The sequence below is a fragment of the Mirounga leonina genome, unplaced genomic scaffold (assembly GCF_011800145.1).
Source record: "Mirounga leonina isolate KUSES-001 unplaced genomic scaffold, KU_Mleo_1.0 Mir_204, whole genome shotgun sequence".
In the NCBI taxonomy this organism is placed as follows: domain Eukaryota; kingdom Metazoa; phylum Chordata; class Mammalia; order Carnivora; family Phocidae; genus Mirounga; species Mirounga leonina.
This window is the reverse complement of record NW_023270513.1, coordinates 7,704,343-7,723,454: the sequence shown is the minus strand read 5'-3', so window position 1 is coordinate 7,723,454 and position 19,112 is coordinate 7,704,343. Positions and strand designations below refer to the sequence as shown.

At 37.6% G+C, this 19,112-nt stretch overlaps 1 protein-coding gene across 2 annotated transcripts in view; it reads right to left on the bottom strand.

The window, feature by feature from the left end:
• Positions 1-19,112, bottom strand: part of ATP7A (ATPase copper transporting alpha) — a 158,660-nt gene that overhangs the window by 10,374 nt on the left and 129,174 nt on the right. For both annotated transcript variants that reach the window (XM_035028792.1, XM_035028793.1), the window contains 5 exons: positions 15,202-15,396; positions 13,473-13,655; positions 11,041-11,257; positions 5,873-6,019; positions 2,974-3,116 (listed from right to left, as the gene is read on the bottom strand). In XM_035028792.1, coding sequence (XP_034884683.1) covers positions 2,974-3,116; positions 5,873-6,019; positions 11,041-11,257; positions 13,473-13,655; positions 15,202-15,396 — 885 coding nt within the window. The remainder of the gene's footprint in view (positions 1-2,973; positions 3,117-5,872; positions 6,020-11,040; positions 11,258-13,472; positions 13,656-15,201; positions 15,397-19,112) is intronic.

The window sequence follows — 19,112 nt, the reverse complement described above, 5'->3', positions numbered from 1 at the left end:
TTAATGCAATCTCTATCAACATACCAACAGCATTTTTCACAGAACTGGAACAAATAATCTTAACATTTGTATGGAATCACAAAACACTTTGAATAGCCAAAGCAATGTTGAAAAAGAACAAAACTGGAGGTATCACAATCCCAGATTTCAAGATATACTATAAAGCTTGTGGTAATCAAAACAGGATGGTACTGGTACAAAAACAGACACATAGATCAATGGAACAGAATAGAGAGTCCAGAAAAAAACCAGGATTATATGGTCAATTAATCTTTGAAAAAAGAGGAAAATATGCCATAGGAAAAAGTCTCCTCAACAAATGGTGTTAGAAAAACTGAACAGTTATGTACAAAAAAAATGAAGGTGGACCACTTTCTTACACCATAATAAAATAAATTCAAAATGGATTAAAGAATTAAATGTGAGACAGGAAACCATAAAACTAGCAGAGAACACAGGCAGTAATTTTTCTCACTTTGGCCATAGCAACATCTCTCTAGATAGGTCTGCTGAGGCAAGGGAAACAAACGCAAAAATAAACTATTGGGATAACATCAAAATAAAAAGCTTCTGCACAGCGAAGGAAACAATCAATAAAACTAAAAAGCAACCTACAGAATGGGAGAAGACATTTGCATATGACATATCTGATAAAGGGTTGGTATCCAAAATATATAAAGAACTTACCAAACTCAACACTCAAAAAACAAAAAATCCAGTCAAGAAATGGACAGAAGACATGAACAGACACTTCTCCAAAGAAGATATATAGGTTGGCCAACAGACACGTGAAAAGATGCTCAACATTATTCATCATGAGGGAAATGCAAATCAAAACCATAATGAGATATCACCTTACACCTGTCAGAATGGCTAAAATCAAAAACTCAAGAAACAGGTGCTAGCAAGGATGTGGAAAAAAGGGAACCCTCAGGCACTGTTGTGGGGAATGCAAACTGGTGCAGCCACTCTGGAAAACTGTATGGAGGTTCCTCAAAAGGCTAAAAATAGAACTACTGTTTGATCCAGTAATTCCAATACTGGGTATTCACACAAAGAATATGAAAACACTAATTCAAAAAGATATATGCACTGCTATGTTTATTGTAGCATTATTTACAATAGCCACGATATGGAAGCAGTCCAAGTGTCCACTGACAGATGAATGGATAAAGAATATGTAGTATATATATACAATGGAATATTACTCAATCATAAAAAAGAATGAAATCTTGCCATTTGCAACAACATGGATGGATCTAGAGGGTATAATGCTAATGAAATAAGTCAGTCAGAGAAAGACAAATACCATATGATTTCACTCATATGTGGAATTTAAGAAACAAAACAAATGAACAAGGGAAGACAGACAGACAAGCCAAAACCAGACTCTTTAACTATAGTTAGGTGGGAGGATGGATAAACTAGGTGAAGGGGATTAAGAGTACACTTACCATGATGAGCACTGAGTAATGTATAGGACTGTTGAATCACTATGTTGTACACCTGAGTCTAATCTAACACTGTATGTTAACTATACTGGAACTAAAATAAAAATTTTAAAAATAAATAAAAAATAAAAAATGAAAGCTCTGTGAAAACCACCCCCCAAAAAAGATGTATGTCCAAAGATTTATATCACTGCCTGTTTGTAACAAAATTTTCAAAACCACCTAAATACCCATCATTAGAGGAATGTTTAAGTAAATTATGATACATCCATACCATAGAATTCCATGTAGTAATGTTGAAAGGCTAAAATAACTTTGTATGTTCAGCTATGGACAAAGCTCCAAAGCAAACAGCTGGGGCATCTGGGTGGCTCAGTTGGTTAAGCATTTGCCTTCAGCTCAGATCATGATCCCAGGGTCCTGGGATCGAGTCCCGCATTGGGCTCCCTGCTTAATAGGGAGTGTGCTTCTCCCTCTGCCTCTGCCCTGCCCCCCTGCTCCTACTCTCTCTCTCAAATAAATAAAATCCTTTAAAAAATAAAATAAATAAAAAATAAAAAGCAAACTCCTGAATGAACAATCATTAGAAAAATGATGTAATTTATGTTGAAAATACCAGAACTATACATTTGTATATGAACACAAATGCCTACGAAAAATTGGGGATAGGACTGGACAGGGAGCTTGGGAAAAGGGTAACTTAAACTTTTTATTTTATATCCTTCTGCATTTTTTATAATGTACTCATATATTACTTGTGTTATTTAATAGAAGAAGGAGGAGGCATTCTGAAGTAGAAAAGACTAGTATGAGGGGCACCTGGGTGGCTCAGTCGTTAAGCGTCTGCCTTCGGCTCAGGTCATGATTCCTGGGTCTTGGGATTGAGTCCCACATCGGGCTCTCTGCTCCGCGGGAGGCCTGCTTCTCCCTCTCCCACTCCCCCCTGCTTGTGTTCCCTCTCTCGCTATCTCTCTCTCTGTCAAATAAATAAATAAAATCTTTAAAAAAAAAAAAAAGAAAAGAAAAGACTAGTATGAGAAAAGTTTTGTAGATAAGGCAAATGTGGGGGTCAGGAGCAGAAAAATATGTCAAACTGGTGCATTAGGCAATGGTTCCACCAGTGATGTTCAGGATGGACTAGAGAGGGAAGTGCCTGGAGCTTTTGCTGTAATTTAGGCAGGAGAGATTGGGCACCTAAGAGCCTGGCTTAGGCTGGCAGCACTGGTAAAGAATAGGAGCAACATTTCTAAGGAAGTATCAACAGAAACTAGTGTAGGGTGTCACTGAAGCATTTCATGAATTAAGTAAATGGTTTTTTTAGTTATAAGAGTAACACAAAGTCCAAACTCCTTCCAACATAGCACGCCAACTGTTCTTTAAAGAACCAGGTATCGATACTCCGTGATAAGGAAAATAATAGGTAATATGAATCTTTAGCACTTGAAAGCAAGAAGCAAAATGTATATGAGGAATTAGAAGTCACCACATACCCCCCACCCCAACCACTAAGTAAACCAATTACCTGAGAAGCAATAGATCGAGCTGTTTTACTGTTGTCTCCAGTCATTAGAACTACTTCTAAGCCCATAGATTTCAAAATGTGGACAGCCAATTCTGCTTCAGGCTTCACTGTGTCAGCGATGGCTATCAAGCCACACAGCTCATCTAATATAGGAGGTATCAGAAAATAAGAGAGTTTGGAATATGCTGAGAGCAGGAATAATACTCTAACTTAAAATTGGAGAAGGAAATTAATTTTGTTAAGCAAAGCTGTTCAGGGCTTAAGCTTAATTCAAAATGTCTCCAAGCCCACATAGGCTGTATTCCACAAAATCTGTGACAAACCTCCATATTGAGTTATGAAAATTTCAGAGTGAGGTAGGGGTTACTAATGAAAGTAGTAATTGGAAAGTTGAAAGAGAGATCTTATTGGATACTAAAAGACTCTTTTTTTTTCCTTTGAGAAGTATTGGTCAATAGTTCCAAACACTTTAGTTCATTTAAAGGCAAATGAAACTGAAAACTAATACCTTTTTTTCTTTTTAAGGTGAAGGGGGTGGATTGAGGCCAAACTGGCATTTATTTTTATTTTTATTTTTTAAAGATTTTTTTTTTTTTTTAATTTGACAGAGAGAGACACAGCGAGAGAGGGAACACAAGCAGGGGGAGTGGGAGAGGGAGAAGCAGGCTTCCCGCCAAGCAGGGAGCCCAATGCGGGGCTCGATCCCAGGACTCTGGGATCGTGACCTGAGCCAAAGGCAGACGCTTAACGGCTGAGCCACCCAGGCGCCCCTGGCATTTATTTTTTTAATTTTTATTTTTTAATTTTTTTAAATTTAATTTTATTTTATTGTTATGTTAGTCCCCATACAGTACATCGTTAGTTTTTGATGTAGTGTTCCATGATTCATTGTTTTTGTATAACACCCAGTGCTCCATGCAATACATGCCCTACTTAATACCCACCACTGGGCTAACCCATCCCCACACCCCCGTCCCCTCTGAAACCCTCAGATTGTTTCTCGGAGTCCACGGTCTCTCATGGTTCGTCTCCCCCTCTGATTCCCCCCTTCATTTTTCCCTTCCTTCTCCTAATGTCCTCCATGCTATTCCTTATGTTCCACAAATAAGTGAAACCATATGATAACTGACTTTCTCTGCTTGACTTATTTCACTTAGCATAATCTCCTCCAGTCCCATCCATGTTGATGTAAAAGTTGGGTATTCATCCTTTCTGATGGCTGAGTAGTATTCCATTGTATATCTGGACCACATCTTTATCCATTTGTCTGCTGAAGGGCATCTTGGCTCTTTCCATGGTTTGGCTATTGCGGACATTGTTGCTATGAACATTGGGGTGCATATGGCCCTTCTTTTCACTACATCTGTGTCTTTGGGGTAAATACCCAGTAGTGCAATTGCTGGGTCAGAGGGTAGCTCTATTTTTAATTTTTTGAGGCACCTCCACACTGTTTTCCAAAGTGGCTGTACCAACTTGCATTCCCACCAACAGTGTAAGAGGGTTCCCCTTTCTCCACAACCTCTCCAACGTTTCTTGTCAATTTTTGAAAACTGGCATTTTATACTGGGGAAAGAAATCACTGCAAGTAGTTATTTTATTTTAAAAACAAGAGTAAGGGGCACCTGGGTGGCTCAGGCAGTTAAGCGCCTGCCTTCGGCTCAGGTCATGATCCCAGGGTCCTGGGATCAAGCCCCGCATCGGGCTCCCTGCTCGGCGGGAAGCCTGCTTCTCCCTCTCCTACTCCCCCTGCTGTGTTCCCTCTCTCGCTGTGTCTCTCTGTGTCAAATAAATAAATAAAATCTTTTAATAATTAAAAAAAATTAAAAAATAAAAACAAAAGTAAATGGTATGTTCTGCTTCTTCCTGAACCTAAAAATGTCATAGTTAAGATACTGCCTTCATGCTTAGCAAGCATTATAAATGTTGACTAATTAATCTCACAGCTAGAAATTTACCCAAGAAATAATTTAACAAAAGAAAGCACCTAAAACCTCATAGATGTTTATCATAGTGTTATTTATAATAATGAAATATTAAGAATAGTTTAAATTTCCAACAAGGGAATTATTACCTTAGTTACAATATATAATAAATTATGCAGAATTAAAATTAGAAAATATTTATGAGTATAGCAAATAAAGGAATAAAGCAAAATATAATAGGTGTATAAGGGATTTTAAATTTTTATTCAACTTTATTGAGGTAAAATTTATATGCAGAATACACCCACTTAAAAAGAGTATATATACTAGTATTATAATTCTGTACATATATTATATTGTATATAGCATATATATACAAAAAAAACCAGAAATGGAATACATGCAATTAAAACTGACATTGAGTTAGGATGATGAGATTATAGATATTCTTTTATTTGTTATTACTTTAATGTTATGTTATTTTTAGGTTTTAAAAAAATCTTTGATTAGCTTTTTTATTTTGGGGGGAGAGGCAATCACTAAAAACAAAATTTTATTTATTTATTTTATTTATTTTTACTTTTTACTTTTTATTTATTTTTATTATTATTATGTTCAATTAGCCAGCATAGAGTACATCATTAGTTTTTGATGTAGTGTTCAACGATTCATTAGTTGCTTATAACACCGGGTGATGGGTATTAGGGAGAGCATGTGTGGTGATGAGCACTGGGTGTTATACGCAACTATTGATTAGCTTTTTTACAAAAACATAGGTTAGGGAGGAAAATAACAAAGCCAGGCAAATGCAAGAGAATTCTAAATTAATCAGTAACAATTAGGTATTGCTAACATTTTCACTTTGCATTCAGGCTGCTTTTCAAAAGCCCTCAAGTTCAGAAGTCTCTCAAAAATATACATAAAATAATTACTGAGATCACAACATTGAGTCACAGTGTACTTATGGAAAACCTTACCATCAACTGCCACCAATACAGCAGTCCGACCTTTTTTTTCATGTTCAGTCATGGAATCATCTACATCATTGTTAATAACAAGACCATTTCTAGTCATCCACTCCCGGTTACCAATGAGGACTTTGTACTGCTGGGCATTAAGAGCATCTGAAATAAAGTACAGAAAGAACATTTAGTGAGATCGTTTAATATTTATAACAACCCTGTGAGGTATGTTCTTCCTGTCTAACCTTACACAGTCACTATGTTGTATTTTTGGTAGACCACAGCCTACAACAGTGATTTCCAAATTTTCAAGGAACATACTTTGCTCTTCTATGCTTTTGGGCCTTTGCACATGTTGCTGTCTCCACCTGGAATGTCCTTACCCCTCCTCTCCAGTTATCAAACTCCATCATATTCTTCAAGAGCCAGTTCAAATGCTTCTTTCTTGGTGAAGCTTTCCCTTTGATCTTCCACACAAATGAATTAAATCCAAAATATTTATTGTGCATCAGTAGCTGATTGTAGTAGTAGTAGTTGGATGGAAACATACAACTATACTGATGTCTCATTTTATTTTTTTTTATTTTTTTATTTATTTAAGACAGAGAGAGACCAGGGGCGCCTGGGTGGCTCAGTTGGTTAAGTGACTGCCTTCGGCTCAGGTCATGATCCTGGAGTCCCAGGATCGAGTCCCGCATCGGGCTCCCCGCTTGGCAGGGAGTCTGCTTCTCCCTCTGACCCTCCTCCCTCTCATGCTCTCTGTGTCTCATTCTCTCTCTCTCAAATAAATAAATAAAATCTTAAAAAAAAAAAAAAAAAGACAGAGAGAGACTGAGAGTGAGCATGAGCAGGGGAGAGGGGCAGAAGCAGGTTCCCCACTGAGCAGGGAGCCCAACACGGGGCTCAATCCCAGGACCCTGGGATCATGACCTGAGCTGAAAGCAGCCGCTTAACTGACTGAGCGACCCAGGTGCCTCCACTGATGACTCATTTTAAACATGTGACCACTAACTTTACGCAAGTCCTTAGAGTTGTCTGGCAATTCTACACTTCCCCAGTCCATTCATTTTCCGTTCCTTCTAGAGGGCTATTTTGTACCTTCTCTTCTCCCACCCTCATCTATGGCCAGATGATGAATCTGCTTCCTACTTCAGAAAGAATTAAAAGCAATCAGAAGAGAACTTCAAGCTCTCACTGCCACAGCTAACCAGCTGCCTGTGCCTACGTACACACCAATCTAGCTTCTCTTCTATTCTAAACGGCCCCTGCTCCTATTTAAGACCAACCTCTCCACTTACGTACTAGACCCCCTTCCTTTGCTTATTCTAGAACATCTCTCCTACAATTCTCTCCTCCTTCTCCTGCATAATCACATTTTCTATCTCTGTTGCACATAGTCCTATCTTTAAAAACAAAACAAAACAAAACAAAAAAACCTCTCTTGATCTCACTTAACTCTTTACTACTGCCCCAAATTTCTGTTTCTATACACAGCAAAACTTCTTGGAAGTGTTGTCTCTATTGACTATCTCCAATTCATATCTTCCCAAATTCTTTTGTGAACCCACTCCAATAAAGCTTTTGTCTCTACTACTCCAAAGAGTTGTTCACACAGTATGCCAGTGACCTTTACTTTCATAAACCTAATGGCTAATTATTGTTCCTCATCTTACTTGCCTTATTAGCAGCATTTAACACAGTTGATCGCTCTCTCCTTCTTGAAATACTTTCTTTCCTTGGCTTCTAGGACACCAAATTCTTATGAGTTACCTCTTCACTTACCACTTCTTCTCAGTCTTCTTTGCTGATCTCCCTGATCTCTTAACTTATCGTATTGTAGGGCTCAATCCTTAAACCATTCCCCCCCCATCTACTCTCACTCCTTGGTGATCTTATCCAGTCTCATATCTTTAAATACAATCTATACCAGCTTTGTCCAACAAGATTTGGAAATGTTCTGTATCTGCGGTTTAATACAGTAGCCACTAGCAACATGTGGCTATAGAGCAGTGAAATGTGGCTAGTATGGCTGAAGGGCTGAACTTTAAATTAAATTTTTTTTAAGTTTACTTATGTATTTCTTTTAAGTAATCTCTACACCCAACGTGGGGCTCAAACTCATGACCCCAAGATCAAGAGTCACATGCTCTTCCGACTGAGCCAGCCAGGTGCCCCTGAATTTTAAATTAAATTTAAATAATTTAAGTTTAAGTAGTCACATGTAATGAATGGCTATCATACTGGAAGGCCCAGATCTATAGGTGGACGACTACCAAATCTATGTCTCCAACCTACTCTGTTTCCTTGAACTGCAGACTTGTGCAGCCAACTGCCTACTTGTTATTTCCACTTATATGGCACTTGACTATCTAATAGGCACTCAAATTTAACATGTAAAAAACTGATCTCCTGATCAGTTCTCCTCAATATTGCCCTTCCAATGGTCTTCCCCATTCTACTTAAATGGTAACTTCATCCTCCTAAAATGTTTAGGCCACAAACCTTGGCATAATTCTTGACTCCTGTTTCTCCCATACCCCACATCCAATCTGTGAGAAAATTTGTCAGCCAGCTCTCCCTTCAAAACACATTCAGATTCTGACCACTTCTTATGATCTCTACTGCTACCACATTGGTCCAAACCATTCTTATCTTTCACCTGGATTATGGCAACAGCCTACTAACTCATCTCCCTGCTTCTGTCCTTCCCCCTATTGCTCCAAGAGTGTATTTTTATCACAGCAGCCAGGGTAATACTTATAAAACATTAAGTTGGATTCTGTCACTCCTATGCACAAAACTCTCCAATGGCTTCCCATCTCAAGGGTAAAAGCCAAAATTCTTTCAATGTCCTTACATAATCTAGTCCTGTACTACTCTCTAACCTTATCTCTTACCCCCTTCCCACTCATTTACTCTGCTCCAGGCACACTGTTCTCCTTGTTGTTCCTCAAACTAGGCTTGGGTACTTAACATCCCTCCTACCTGGAATGCTCTTGTCACAGATATTCACATAGCTTTCTCCCTCCCCCTTCTCAGGTTTTTGAACCTGAGGACTACCCTGATCATCCTATGTAAAATAGGACCCAATACTCACAGCATTCCCTATACCCCTCTACCCTTCTTTATTTTCCTCTACAGCACTATCTCCATCAGACATATTATATTTTCTTATCTCTTTGCTCACTGTTTTGTGTTCTCCCACCAGGAAAATAAGTTCCAAAAGATAGTGACTTTGTCTATTCTGCTGTTGATTCTTTAGGGTCTTGAACAGTGCTTAATAAAAGGTGTCAAATGAACAAAATTACTATGTGTCAGTGCTTGGTACTGGAAGTTCACAAATAATAAATTGTTGGTAGAATCAGGTAAATAAAGTATTATCATGCAGTGTACCTAGCACAAAAACACAGAGATTAAGTACAGTTATGATTTAAAAAGAAGAGCAAATATCTCTGCCTATACATGTCAGTCAGCAAAGGCTTCACTGAAGAGATATGTGAGCTGACTTTTGAAAAATGAAAATAAGTTCATGAGGTAGATGCCACTGTAGACAACAACATTACCCAGAGGAAACAGTGAATGAAATGATCTAATAAGCATGAAACAACACAATGTAAAAAGGAACTGTAAGTAGTTCCATATGAATGGAACACAGAGTACATGGAGGTCAGTGGAAAAAGACAAAATGGGTGATGTAGGCAGGCAGGAGACATATCATGGGGAACGGACCTGGAACAAAGTCTAGAGAGACTGGTCTTAAGTCCCACAGGAGACAGCCAGCAAGCCAGGATCCCTAACAGAATCGAACTGATAGGGTTTAGGATACAAGCAAACCTCCAAAACAAAAATTTTCTGAGGGGTGGGCATAACTTTTATCACATTCCTCCAAAGGTTCATGATTCAAAAATAAATTATAAACCACTATAATAAAAGGTACTAGTCAGACAGTTATATAATCATATTTGCAGGTTAGCAAAATCACTCAAGCACAAATGGGTAGGGAGGTGCTAGAACACTTAGGTGGGTATATTATGTTTTGGGGCAGATGGATAGACAAACCAGAAACTCAGAAAACAGGCCTTGGCTAGAGATGTGGATTTTGGAGTGCCAGTAGAAGCCTACAGATGGCAGAACAAGCAATAGACATGAAGGAAATTGTACAGAGAGTATATAAAATGAGAAAAAGACAAAGAACAAAACCCTGGGGATACCCAACATTTGAGAGCAGGAGAAAAGAGGAATCAGAGGAGGATTGGAAGCAACAGCCAGGTAGGTAAGAGGATAATTTAGAGAATGAATGGTCATGAAATTAAAAGAAAGAGCTTTAGGAAGGAAGAAATGGTCAACATTCTCAAATGCCTTAGGCATTTGAGGTCATGCAGGATGCAGACTGAGAAGAAACCACTGGAGTGAGTACTGAACAAGGTCATCAATGCACTTAGAAAAAACAGTTTCAGTAATATGGATGGGGCAGAAGCCAGGCTGTGTGGTGAATAAGTGAATTCAGCAAACCTAGACTACTCTTTCTAGAAGCTTAGATATAAAGGAAAAAAAGAGACAGGATACAGTCTAAAAGGGATTACAGTGATAGTGATGGAAGAAATGTTTGTATGTTTAGCAGAAGGAGCTAGTAAAGAGAGTGGGAAAATAAAGAAGCGAGGGGATGTAACAGAGTAAGGTCCCTGAAGAATCAAGAGAGGGTGGGATCTAGAGCAAAGATGATGGGATTCATTATGCAGGATGAGGGATACCTCTTCTCCTGAAAAAGGAATCATGCTTGGCAAAAAGTTGACAGACCAAATGTCTGAGAACCTTAATTTTCCATGTGAAAAATAAACCTGATAACTTGCTTAGGGAACAAGGGAGAAGGCCACGGTATCTCGTAAAAGATATAAAAGGTTTAGAGTAGCTGTGGTAAGAAATAAAAGAAAGATAGCTGAACTAATATGGAAGATCAGCTACGACTAGAATTCAGCACCCTATGGTAGAATCAAGGAGCAGCACAGTTGGGAAATGTTCTTGAGTAACTCAAGTGAAGTGACCAGAAGGCCTATGGTAAAATTATTTGACAGAATGAAACCATGATGCCAATTTTTGTTTCTTATCTAACAGTTCAGGATTATAAAGGTAGACATCTGTTAATATTTGTCCCATAATTGGTACTATGAAGAAAATTAGCTTACTTGAGAGCTGGGCATCAATAATCATGGAAGATGAAGTTGATGACTGTTCATTACTTGCACCAATTTGAACCAGGGATGCATTTTTAATATTATTTTCCTCTATCTTCCAGTTATTCTTATGTAGCAAGCCTTCAATATTGATGACTTTACAGCTAATACCACAGCCTGGCACAACCTGGAAATCTACGCAGGTACCCAAGGTTTCAGTGTCCAGCTCCTAACAAATAGAAACAGAAGGATTTCTTCTGCTGTTCTAACAATCCAAGGTCATCAACAGCACAATCAAGGATTACTGCTGGTTAATTCTAAATGTTTAGACACATGCTGCATGCCCGGTTAATTCTAAATGTTTAGAACAAAACATCAGAATTGTTTATTTTAATCGCACTCTCTAAAATTTATACCAAGTTTAGAGAAAGAAAACATGGAAGCTTTACCAGTATTCTCTGCCCTTTCCAGTAGAGAATTACAAGTTAAATATTTAATTCTACTGTCAAGTCAGATTTTCTATTCAGTACAGGGCAAAGGGTAACAAAGAACAGGGCCTTTAGTTACCAGAGTGCCTCTCTAGTATGATTCTGTGTCCTTAGTAAGCCAAAGAATTTTGGTGGCCATCATTGTTTCCTGGCTCTTTATATCTTCATCCTCTCTGTTGTTTGGTTTGGGTGTAAAGAAGCCAGGTCAATAAAATAGTAAATTGGTAAAAAGGAAAGAACACCAATGATAGGAATTGCCACATCATAACTGTAAAATTATGAGATAATTTACAAAGAACTTACACAAATCAGTGAAAAAAAAAGGTAAACAATCCTATGAAAAACCAGGCAAAGGATACAAGCAGAAAAGTTACAGAAAAAGAAATTCAAATGGCCAATGAAAAGATGTTTAACCCAATTTATAATTATGGAAATGCAAAGCAAATCATCAATGAGTAAATATTTTTTTATTTATTAAATTGGAAAAAATAAAGTAAGAATGTGGGGAAATGAGCACTAATAACTTTTGGTGAAAGTATAAACTGGTACAACCCTTCACATGGGTATTGGTAATATTTGCTATGTGGGCATTGGTAATATTCATCAGAATTTAACTGCATGTATCCTTTGATCTAGCAATCGCATTGATAGGCATTTAACATAAATATAAACTTGCAAAAGCTGACAAGAACATTAACCGTACACTCTAAGAGACAAAAAAAAAAAAACAATCATACAGTAGAACACAATATAGCCATTAAATATAATGAGGCAGATCTATATGTCTTAATATGGAAAAATCATTCAATAAAATAAAAAAAAAAGGTACCAAAGATTGGTCACTGTGTGACCTTTCTACATGAAGTCTAAAACGTAATAAATGCATATATGTTCAGATATGTATTTAAAATAGTTAACAAATGCACACTTTTGGGACTATACTAAAAATGACTGAATTGTACAATTTATAATGAACTTTAGAGTATGTGAATTGTATCTCAGTAAAGCTGTTACAGTAGTCCTCCCTCCCCCATCCACGGTTTCACTTTCCTTGGTTTCAGTTACTCGTGGTCAACTGTGGTCTGGAAGCAGATGATCCTCTTTCTGACATAGTGTCAGAAGGTTGACTGTAGCCTAGCACCAAGTCACAATGCCTACATCATTCATCTCATTTCATCTCATCACACAGGCATTTTACCATCTCACATCATCACAAGAAGGGTGAGTACAGTACAATAAGGAATTTTGAGAGAGAGAGAAAGACCATAGTCACATAACTTTTATTACAGTATGTTATAATTATTCTATATTATTAATAGTTATTGTTGTTAATATCTTACTAATTTATAAATTAATTTGTAAATTAATTTACATTGATATTTAAATTAATTAATTTTAATAATATAATTTGTGATATTTTAAATTAGTATTAATAAAATATAACATACATTATAATCTCTTGACTAATTTATAAATTAAACTTTATCATAGGTATGTATGTATAGGAGAAAACATAGTATATATAGGGTTCAGTACTCTGCAGTTTCAAGCATCCACTTGGGTCTTGGAACATATCCCCTGCAGATAAGGAGAGACTACTGTATTTTAAAAGACTGCTAACAGATTAACACTTGTTAAACTCTAGAGAGAGGAATTATGAAAGGGGGCAGGGAATGAGGCTTTCCTTCTTCATTATGTAACTCTCTGTATGCATTACGTTTTAATTTTTTAGTCAACAGGGGTTATCCGTGTGATAAAATTATAGTTAATTTCTGCTTTCATCTTTATACTCTTCTGTATAAAGAAACTAACACATATTCTAAAATAAATTGAGAAAATACAAGTCTCCCGAGCCTCCTACCAACTATATATGTAAATCACAAACGCCAGTTTGGATTTGGTCTGTGTAATTCCTGTAGAGGACAACTACATTAATAAACAAAGGAAAAATTGTACCTGCTTGCAGTACTTGGTTATGGCTGCTCCTAGAGGGTGTTCACTGTTACTTTCAGCAGTTCCCACGATGGCCAGGATCTTACTGCGTGATATTCTGTTACTTTCCACTAGAATCTTTACTTGGTTCACTACTGGGGTTCCATGGGTAATGGTTCCAGTCTTATCAAACACCACTACCTTCACCTGTAAGAAAATTAAAATACACTGCACCTATATGACTTGATAGTCCTTAATACTACCTTTCCAAAAATAAGAAATAGGTTTACTTTGACAGATGAATATTTTGTTTCTTAATAAATTGACCTTTGACTTAATTGGAGTTGAACTGTCTTTGAGTGAGCAAAAGTAAGGGAGAATAAGGGAAAAGATACTCTAAGTTACATCTAATAGCCCTCCCTTGCAAATGTTCAACCATACTGTGAATATATGTTAAACAACTAGAGCTAATTGTTAATAGTTGACTGTTAATAAGTACTTAAGAATTGACTCTGCCTCAGGGAAAGAGAAAAGCTTTCAATACTAATGAATTCCAGAACTGTAGTGGAAATCTGGGCAGTAGGCATATGATTATAAGAGAAAGGTAAGTAATTAAGTTGAAGTGAGCACCAGATAAGCACTGGTTTGCTTTGACTTTATTGGGTCTAGATGAGAAGCTTGGCCTGAGAAGAGACAGCTCAGTGAACCCATGAGGGAAATTGAGCCCAGACAGGAAAAAGGAAGAATCTGGACTTAGAGAACACAGTCACCCCACAGTAAAATTGGAATACAAACCTTGAAAAATGAATAGCTTGAGGAACCAAGATGAAAAGAGATATAATAATGAAATACAAAGCATAATTCTGAACAAGAGAAAAAATAGCTATAAAGAGTACTATGGAAACAACTGAGGAAACTGGAATATGGACTCATGGTTAGATAACAGTATTACAGCAATGTCAATTTCTTGATTTTGATCTCTGTACTATGATTATGTAAGAGAATGTCCTTGTTCTTAGGAAAGGAACCTGATATCTGCAGTAAAGGATATACAGGAGTTCTTTATGCTGTTCTTTCAATTCTTAAGTTTGAAATTATATCAAAGTCAATAAAAAATTACTATAGCCACTAACAGCTTGTATTCACTGGTTATATGAGGTTCCAAATCTGTTCTAAGCTGTGTTCTGTGTTTACTACATGCATCTGTATATAGTTTATTATCCTCACAATAAGAACATATTAGAAGGAACATGGTTTTAGTTGAAGTCAAGTAGCCTTGATTGAAATTGTTTTGGAAATCCTAATATGAGAGAGATGAGGGATAAGATTATATTTTTGAAGTCATAGCTGCAAACTGTCAGCTAGTGGGAAAGGCAAAGAAACTGCAATGTTACTATAAGCACCATCTCACGGTGAAGAATACAAACATGGGGTCACATTTTTCCTGGGCAAATACCCCTTCTGTCTTCCTGACCTGAAGACATTTCTAATCTAAACTGGAAGAGGACTCCACTTTTTCCACATCAGGGTCTGCTCTGAGAAAGTAGGCCTGGAGTAGTTTTAGAGATCTTAGATAACTAAGACCAATCCAGAACGGAACCAAAATAACACCCTTCCTACCTCAACCCTCAGGATAGTCCCAGAAGAAGCTCGGCTTATGGACCATGTAGAAATAACTCTGGATTCTCTTTCTCAATAGGGGTGCTATTGCCAGTTTGGATGGGACAATTCTTAGTTCTGGGAACTATCTTACCTTATGAGCCATCTCCAATGGCTCGCCACCTTTGATTAGTATGCCATTTTGAGCGCCTACTCCTGTACCCACCATCACAGCAGTCGGAGTGGCTAGTCCCAGTGAACAGGGGCATGCAATGCACAGAACTGTGATAGAGGCTTGGAAAGCAAAGCGTATTATCGTTTCTGTTCGGGAGATACTTCTGTTATATCCCTTTAGGAGAAAGGCATGAATTTTGGTTATTGATCTAGAGCTGTATAAAACAAAAGGAACAAAGCTTAACTCTATTTAAATAAAACCACATTTTTCAAGTCACACATAATCCTACTTAGCTGCCAATGTATACAATTTGGTTACTAGTAAAAAAAAAACACCTTTTTTCTTCTTGTATGAATATAAGAAACTGCGACATTACTGGTAAACAAGTCATAGTCCTAAAATTAGGAATTCAATTTTGCGGATTCCAGAGTTACAAACTATGCAGTTCATCTAAAGAACATGAAAGTCAGCTTTTTACCTCTATATTGAGAATGAGTGCTTTTACTAGGGATTTTCAAAAATAGCTGCAAATATGGGACCTAATTCTCAGCAAATCTGATCCTGAAGAAAAAGAATTTTGAATCTCTGTATACTAGGACCATAAATCTGCCTTTCACACTATACTTTAAAGACAATGGAAAAATCACCCAGCATGCAAAGGAAGCTTACTCCTATTTCAGTAAAATTCTTTTGAACATAACAGTGTGAACTGAGTATATCAGGTAGTATACAGCTCTTAGTGACATTGAATATTTGCTGTGTGAGTAAATACAACCGACAGTATTAGGGGAAATCTCCTAAGCACTCCCTGAACTCATGAGAAAAATCCCTAAGGGATACACATTCCAAAATACTTCTCAGCAATCTTCTTGTTCAATGTGTAATTAGCCAATGTGAATCACTTAAAAAAATTTTTAGGGGTGCCTGGGTGGCTCAGTCGGTTAAGCAGCTGCCTTCGGCTCAGGTCATGATCCCAGGGTCCTGGGATCGAGCCCCGCATCGGGCTCTCTGTTCAGTGGGGAGCCTGCTTCTCCCTCTCCCTCTGCCTGCTGCTCCCCCTGCTTGTGCTCTCTCTATCTTTTAAAAAGTTTTTATATTATACTAATGACCATATATCATGAAGTAGATACATAGTTTTTTGATTCTACCTGTTCTATTTTTTTTTTTACATTCAGAATTTTTATTTCAAAACAAAGAACCACAGTAACATTATAACAGAAAAATCCACTTGGAAACATTCACAATCTGGTCACTGAGAAATGGGAAAACTTCCACACTGCATTACTGCCAACCCACTGTTTTTGAGGACCCAGAAGCACAGGTGCAATTAGAAGAAGTCACCTGTTCCAACAAAGTCCCATTCCATAGCTCTGTGAGTTTTTATCCCAAGGCTCAACAACCAGAGGGAACCATGAGAACTGGTAACTAAAATACTGTCATAGGCAAGGGTTTGGCTAAAGGGCCTGGAATGTGTAAGCACAAAGGAGAGAAAGGGAGATCAAGCAACATATGAAAAGGGGAAAAGGCAGTAACTGTCATGGGGCCCAATTTCCATTTTTAAAAATACTAGGAAACTAGATGATCTGTGGAGGTGTCCGTGACCTGTGGCAAGCATAAATCCCTCCATCTCATCTAACTCCCTGAAATGTTCCAGAGTTAGAAGTCTTCGTTTTTTATCCCCTTAAAAGAAAACCCCCCTCTCCCCCACAATTCCCCTCCAGTGCCTCCAAGAGGCCACATGTCCTGATCTCACACTCTTCTTAACTATTTCCATTGTCTGGGTCTAGAGCAAGACAGAGTCCTCCACCCTCAATCTCAAGATTTAAGGAGTTCTCCCCCAACTCTCCAACAAGGAAAGGTAGCCACATGGGACAGAACACTAAAGTTTGGAAAAAAGCCATAGACACAAATTCCACAGAGCAGAGGCAGTGTCATTTATACACAGAGAGATGTTTAACAGATTCTATCCAAAAGGGGGTTGTAGGAACACAGAGGAAACAAGCTACCAATAAACTACTTCCAACTAGAGCAAAGTGACAGTACATATACATTCATACTCTCTCAAGTGTGGGCTACACTGCACATCTACTCACACTATCTCAAATGTATGGGCCCCTAAGGGCACTTGACCTAATACAATGGAAACATGGTAACAAGGGTAAGTTGACATGATAACAGATGAAAAAGCATATGATGATGCCAAAGCAACAACATACATCAACAAGATAATAATCGTTCAGGAAAAATCCTCTCCCAGAGCTGAGGTTACAAATTCAAAGTTAGCTATGAACATTCTCCTCTGAATTCTTTTAAAGCTATGGCTTACAACAAAATAAAAATCCACATCAATAAGAGAAAGAATAAGAATCATACCATCATTTCAATAGATGCAGAAAAAGCATTTGACAAAGTACAACATCCATTCGTGATAAAAACACTCAACAAGTAGGGTTAGAGAGAATATACCTCGACATAATAAAGGCCATTTATGAAAAACCCACAGCTAACATCATCCTTAATAGAGAAAAACGGAGAGCTCTTCCCTAAAATCAGGAACAGGACAAGGTTATCCACTCTAACCATTTTTATTCAACACAGTACTAGAAGTCCTAGCCACAGCAGTCAGACAACAAAAAGAAATAAAAGGCATCCAAATCGGTAAGGAAGAAGTAAAACTTTCACTATCTGAAAGTTATATAGAAAACCTGAAAGACTCCACCAAACAACTGCTAGAACTGATAAACAAATTCACTGAAGTAGCAGGATATAAAATCAATCTACAGAACTCTGTTGCATTTCTACACACCAATAATGAAGCAGCAGAAAGAGAAATTAAGAAAATAATCCCACTTACAATTTCACCAAAATAATAATATCCCTAGGAATAAACCTAACCAAAGAGGTGAAAGACCTGTACTCTGAAAACTAAAACACCGATGAAAGAAATTGAAGATGACACAAAGAAATGGAAAAATATTCCATGCTCATGGATTAGAAGAACACCTATTATTAAACACATATTATTAAAATGTTTATACTACCCAGGACACCTGGGTGGCTCAGCTGGTTGGGTGGCTGACTCTTGATTTCAGCTCAGGTTGTGATCTCAGGGTCCTAGGCTCCATGCTCAGCAGGGAGTCTGCTTGAGGATTTTCTCCCTCTTCCTCTGCCCCTCCCCCTGCTGGTGCTCACTCTCTCCCTCTAAAATAAATAAATCTGTAAAAAAAAGTCTATATTACCCAAAGCAATCTACAAATTTAATGTAATACCTATCAAAATACCAACAGCATTTTTCACAGAACTAGATCAAACAATCCTAAAATTTATATGGAACCACAAAAGACCCCGAATAGCCAAAGCAATCTTGAAAAAGCAAAATAAAGCTGTAGGCGTCGTAATTCCAGGCTTCAAGTTATATTACAAAGCTGTAGGAATGAAAACAGTATAGTAGTGGCACAAAAATAGATACATAAACCAAGAGAACAGAATAGAAAACCCAGAAATAAACCCACAATTATATGGTCAATCAATCTTCAACAAAGCAGGAAAGAATATCCAGTGGGAAAAAGTCTCTTCAACAAACGGTGTTGGGAAAACTGGACAGCGACATGCAAAATGAGGAAACTGGACCACTTTCTTACACCATATAAAAAAATAAATAAATTCAAAACGGATGAAAGACCTAAAACTGACACAGGAAACCATCAATATCCTAGAGCACAACACAGGCAGCAACCTCTTTGACCCAGACCGTTGCAACTTCTTACTAGACACGTCTCCGGAGACAAGGGCAAAAATGAACTATTGGGACTTCATCAAGATAAAAAGCTTCTGCACAGCAAAGGGAACAGTCAACAAAACTAAAAGGCAACCGACAGAATGGGAGAAGA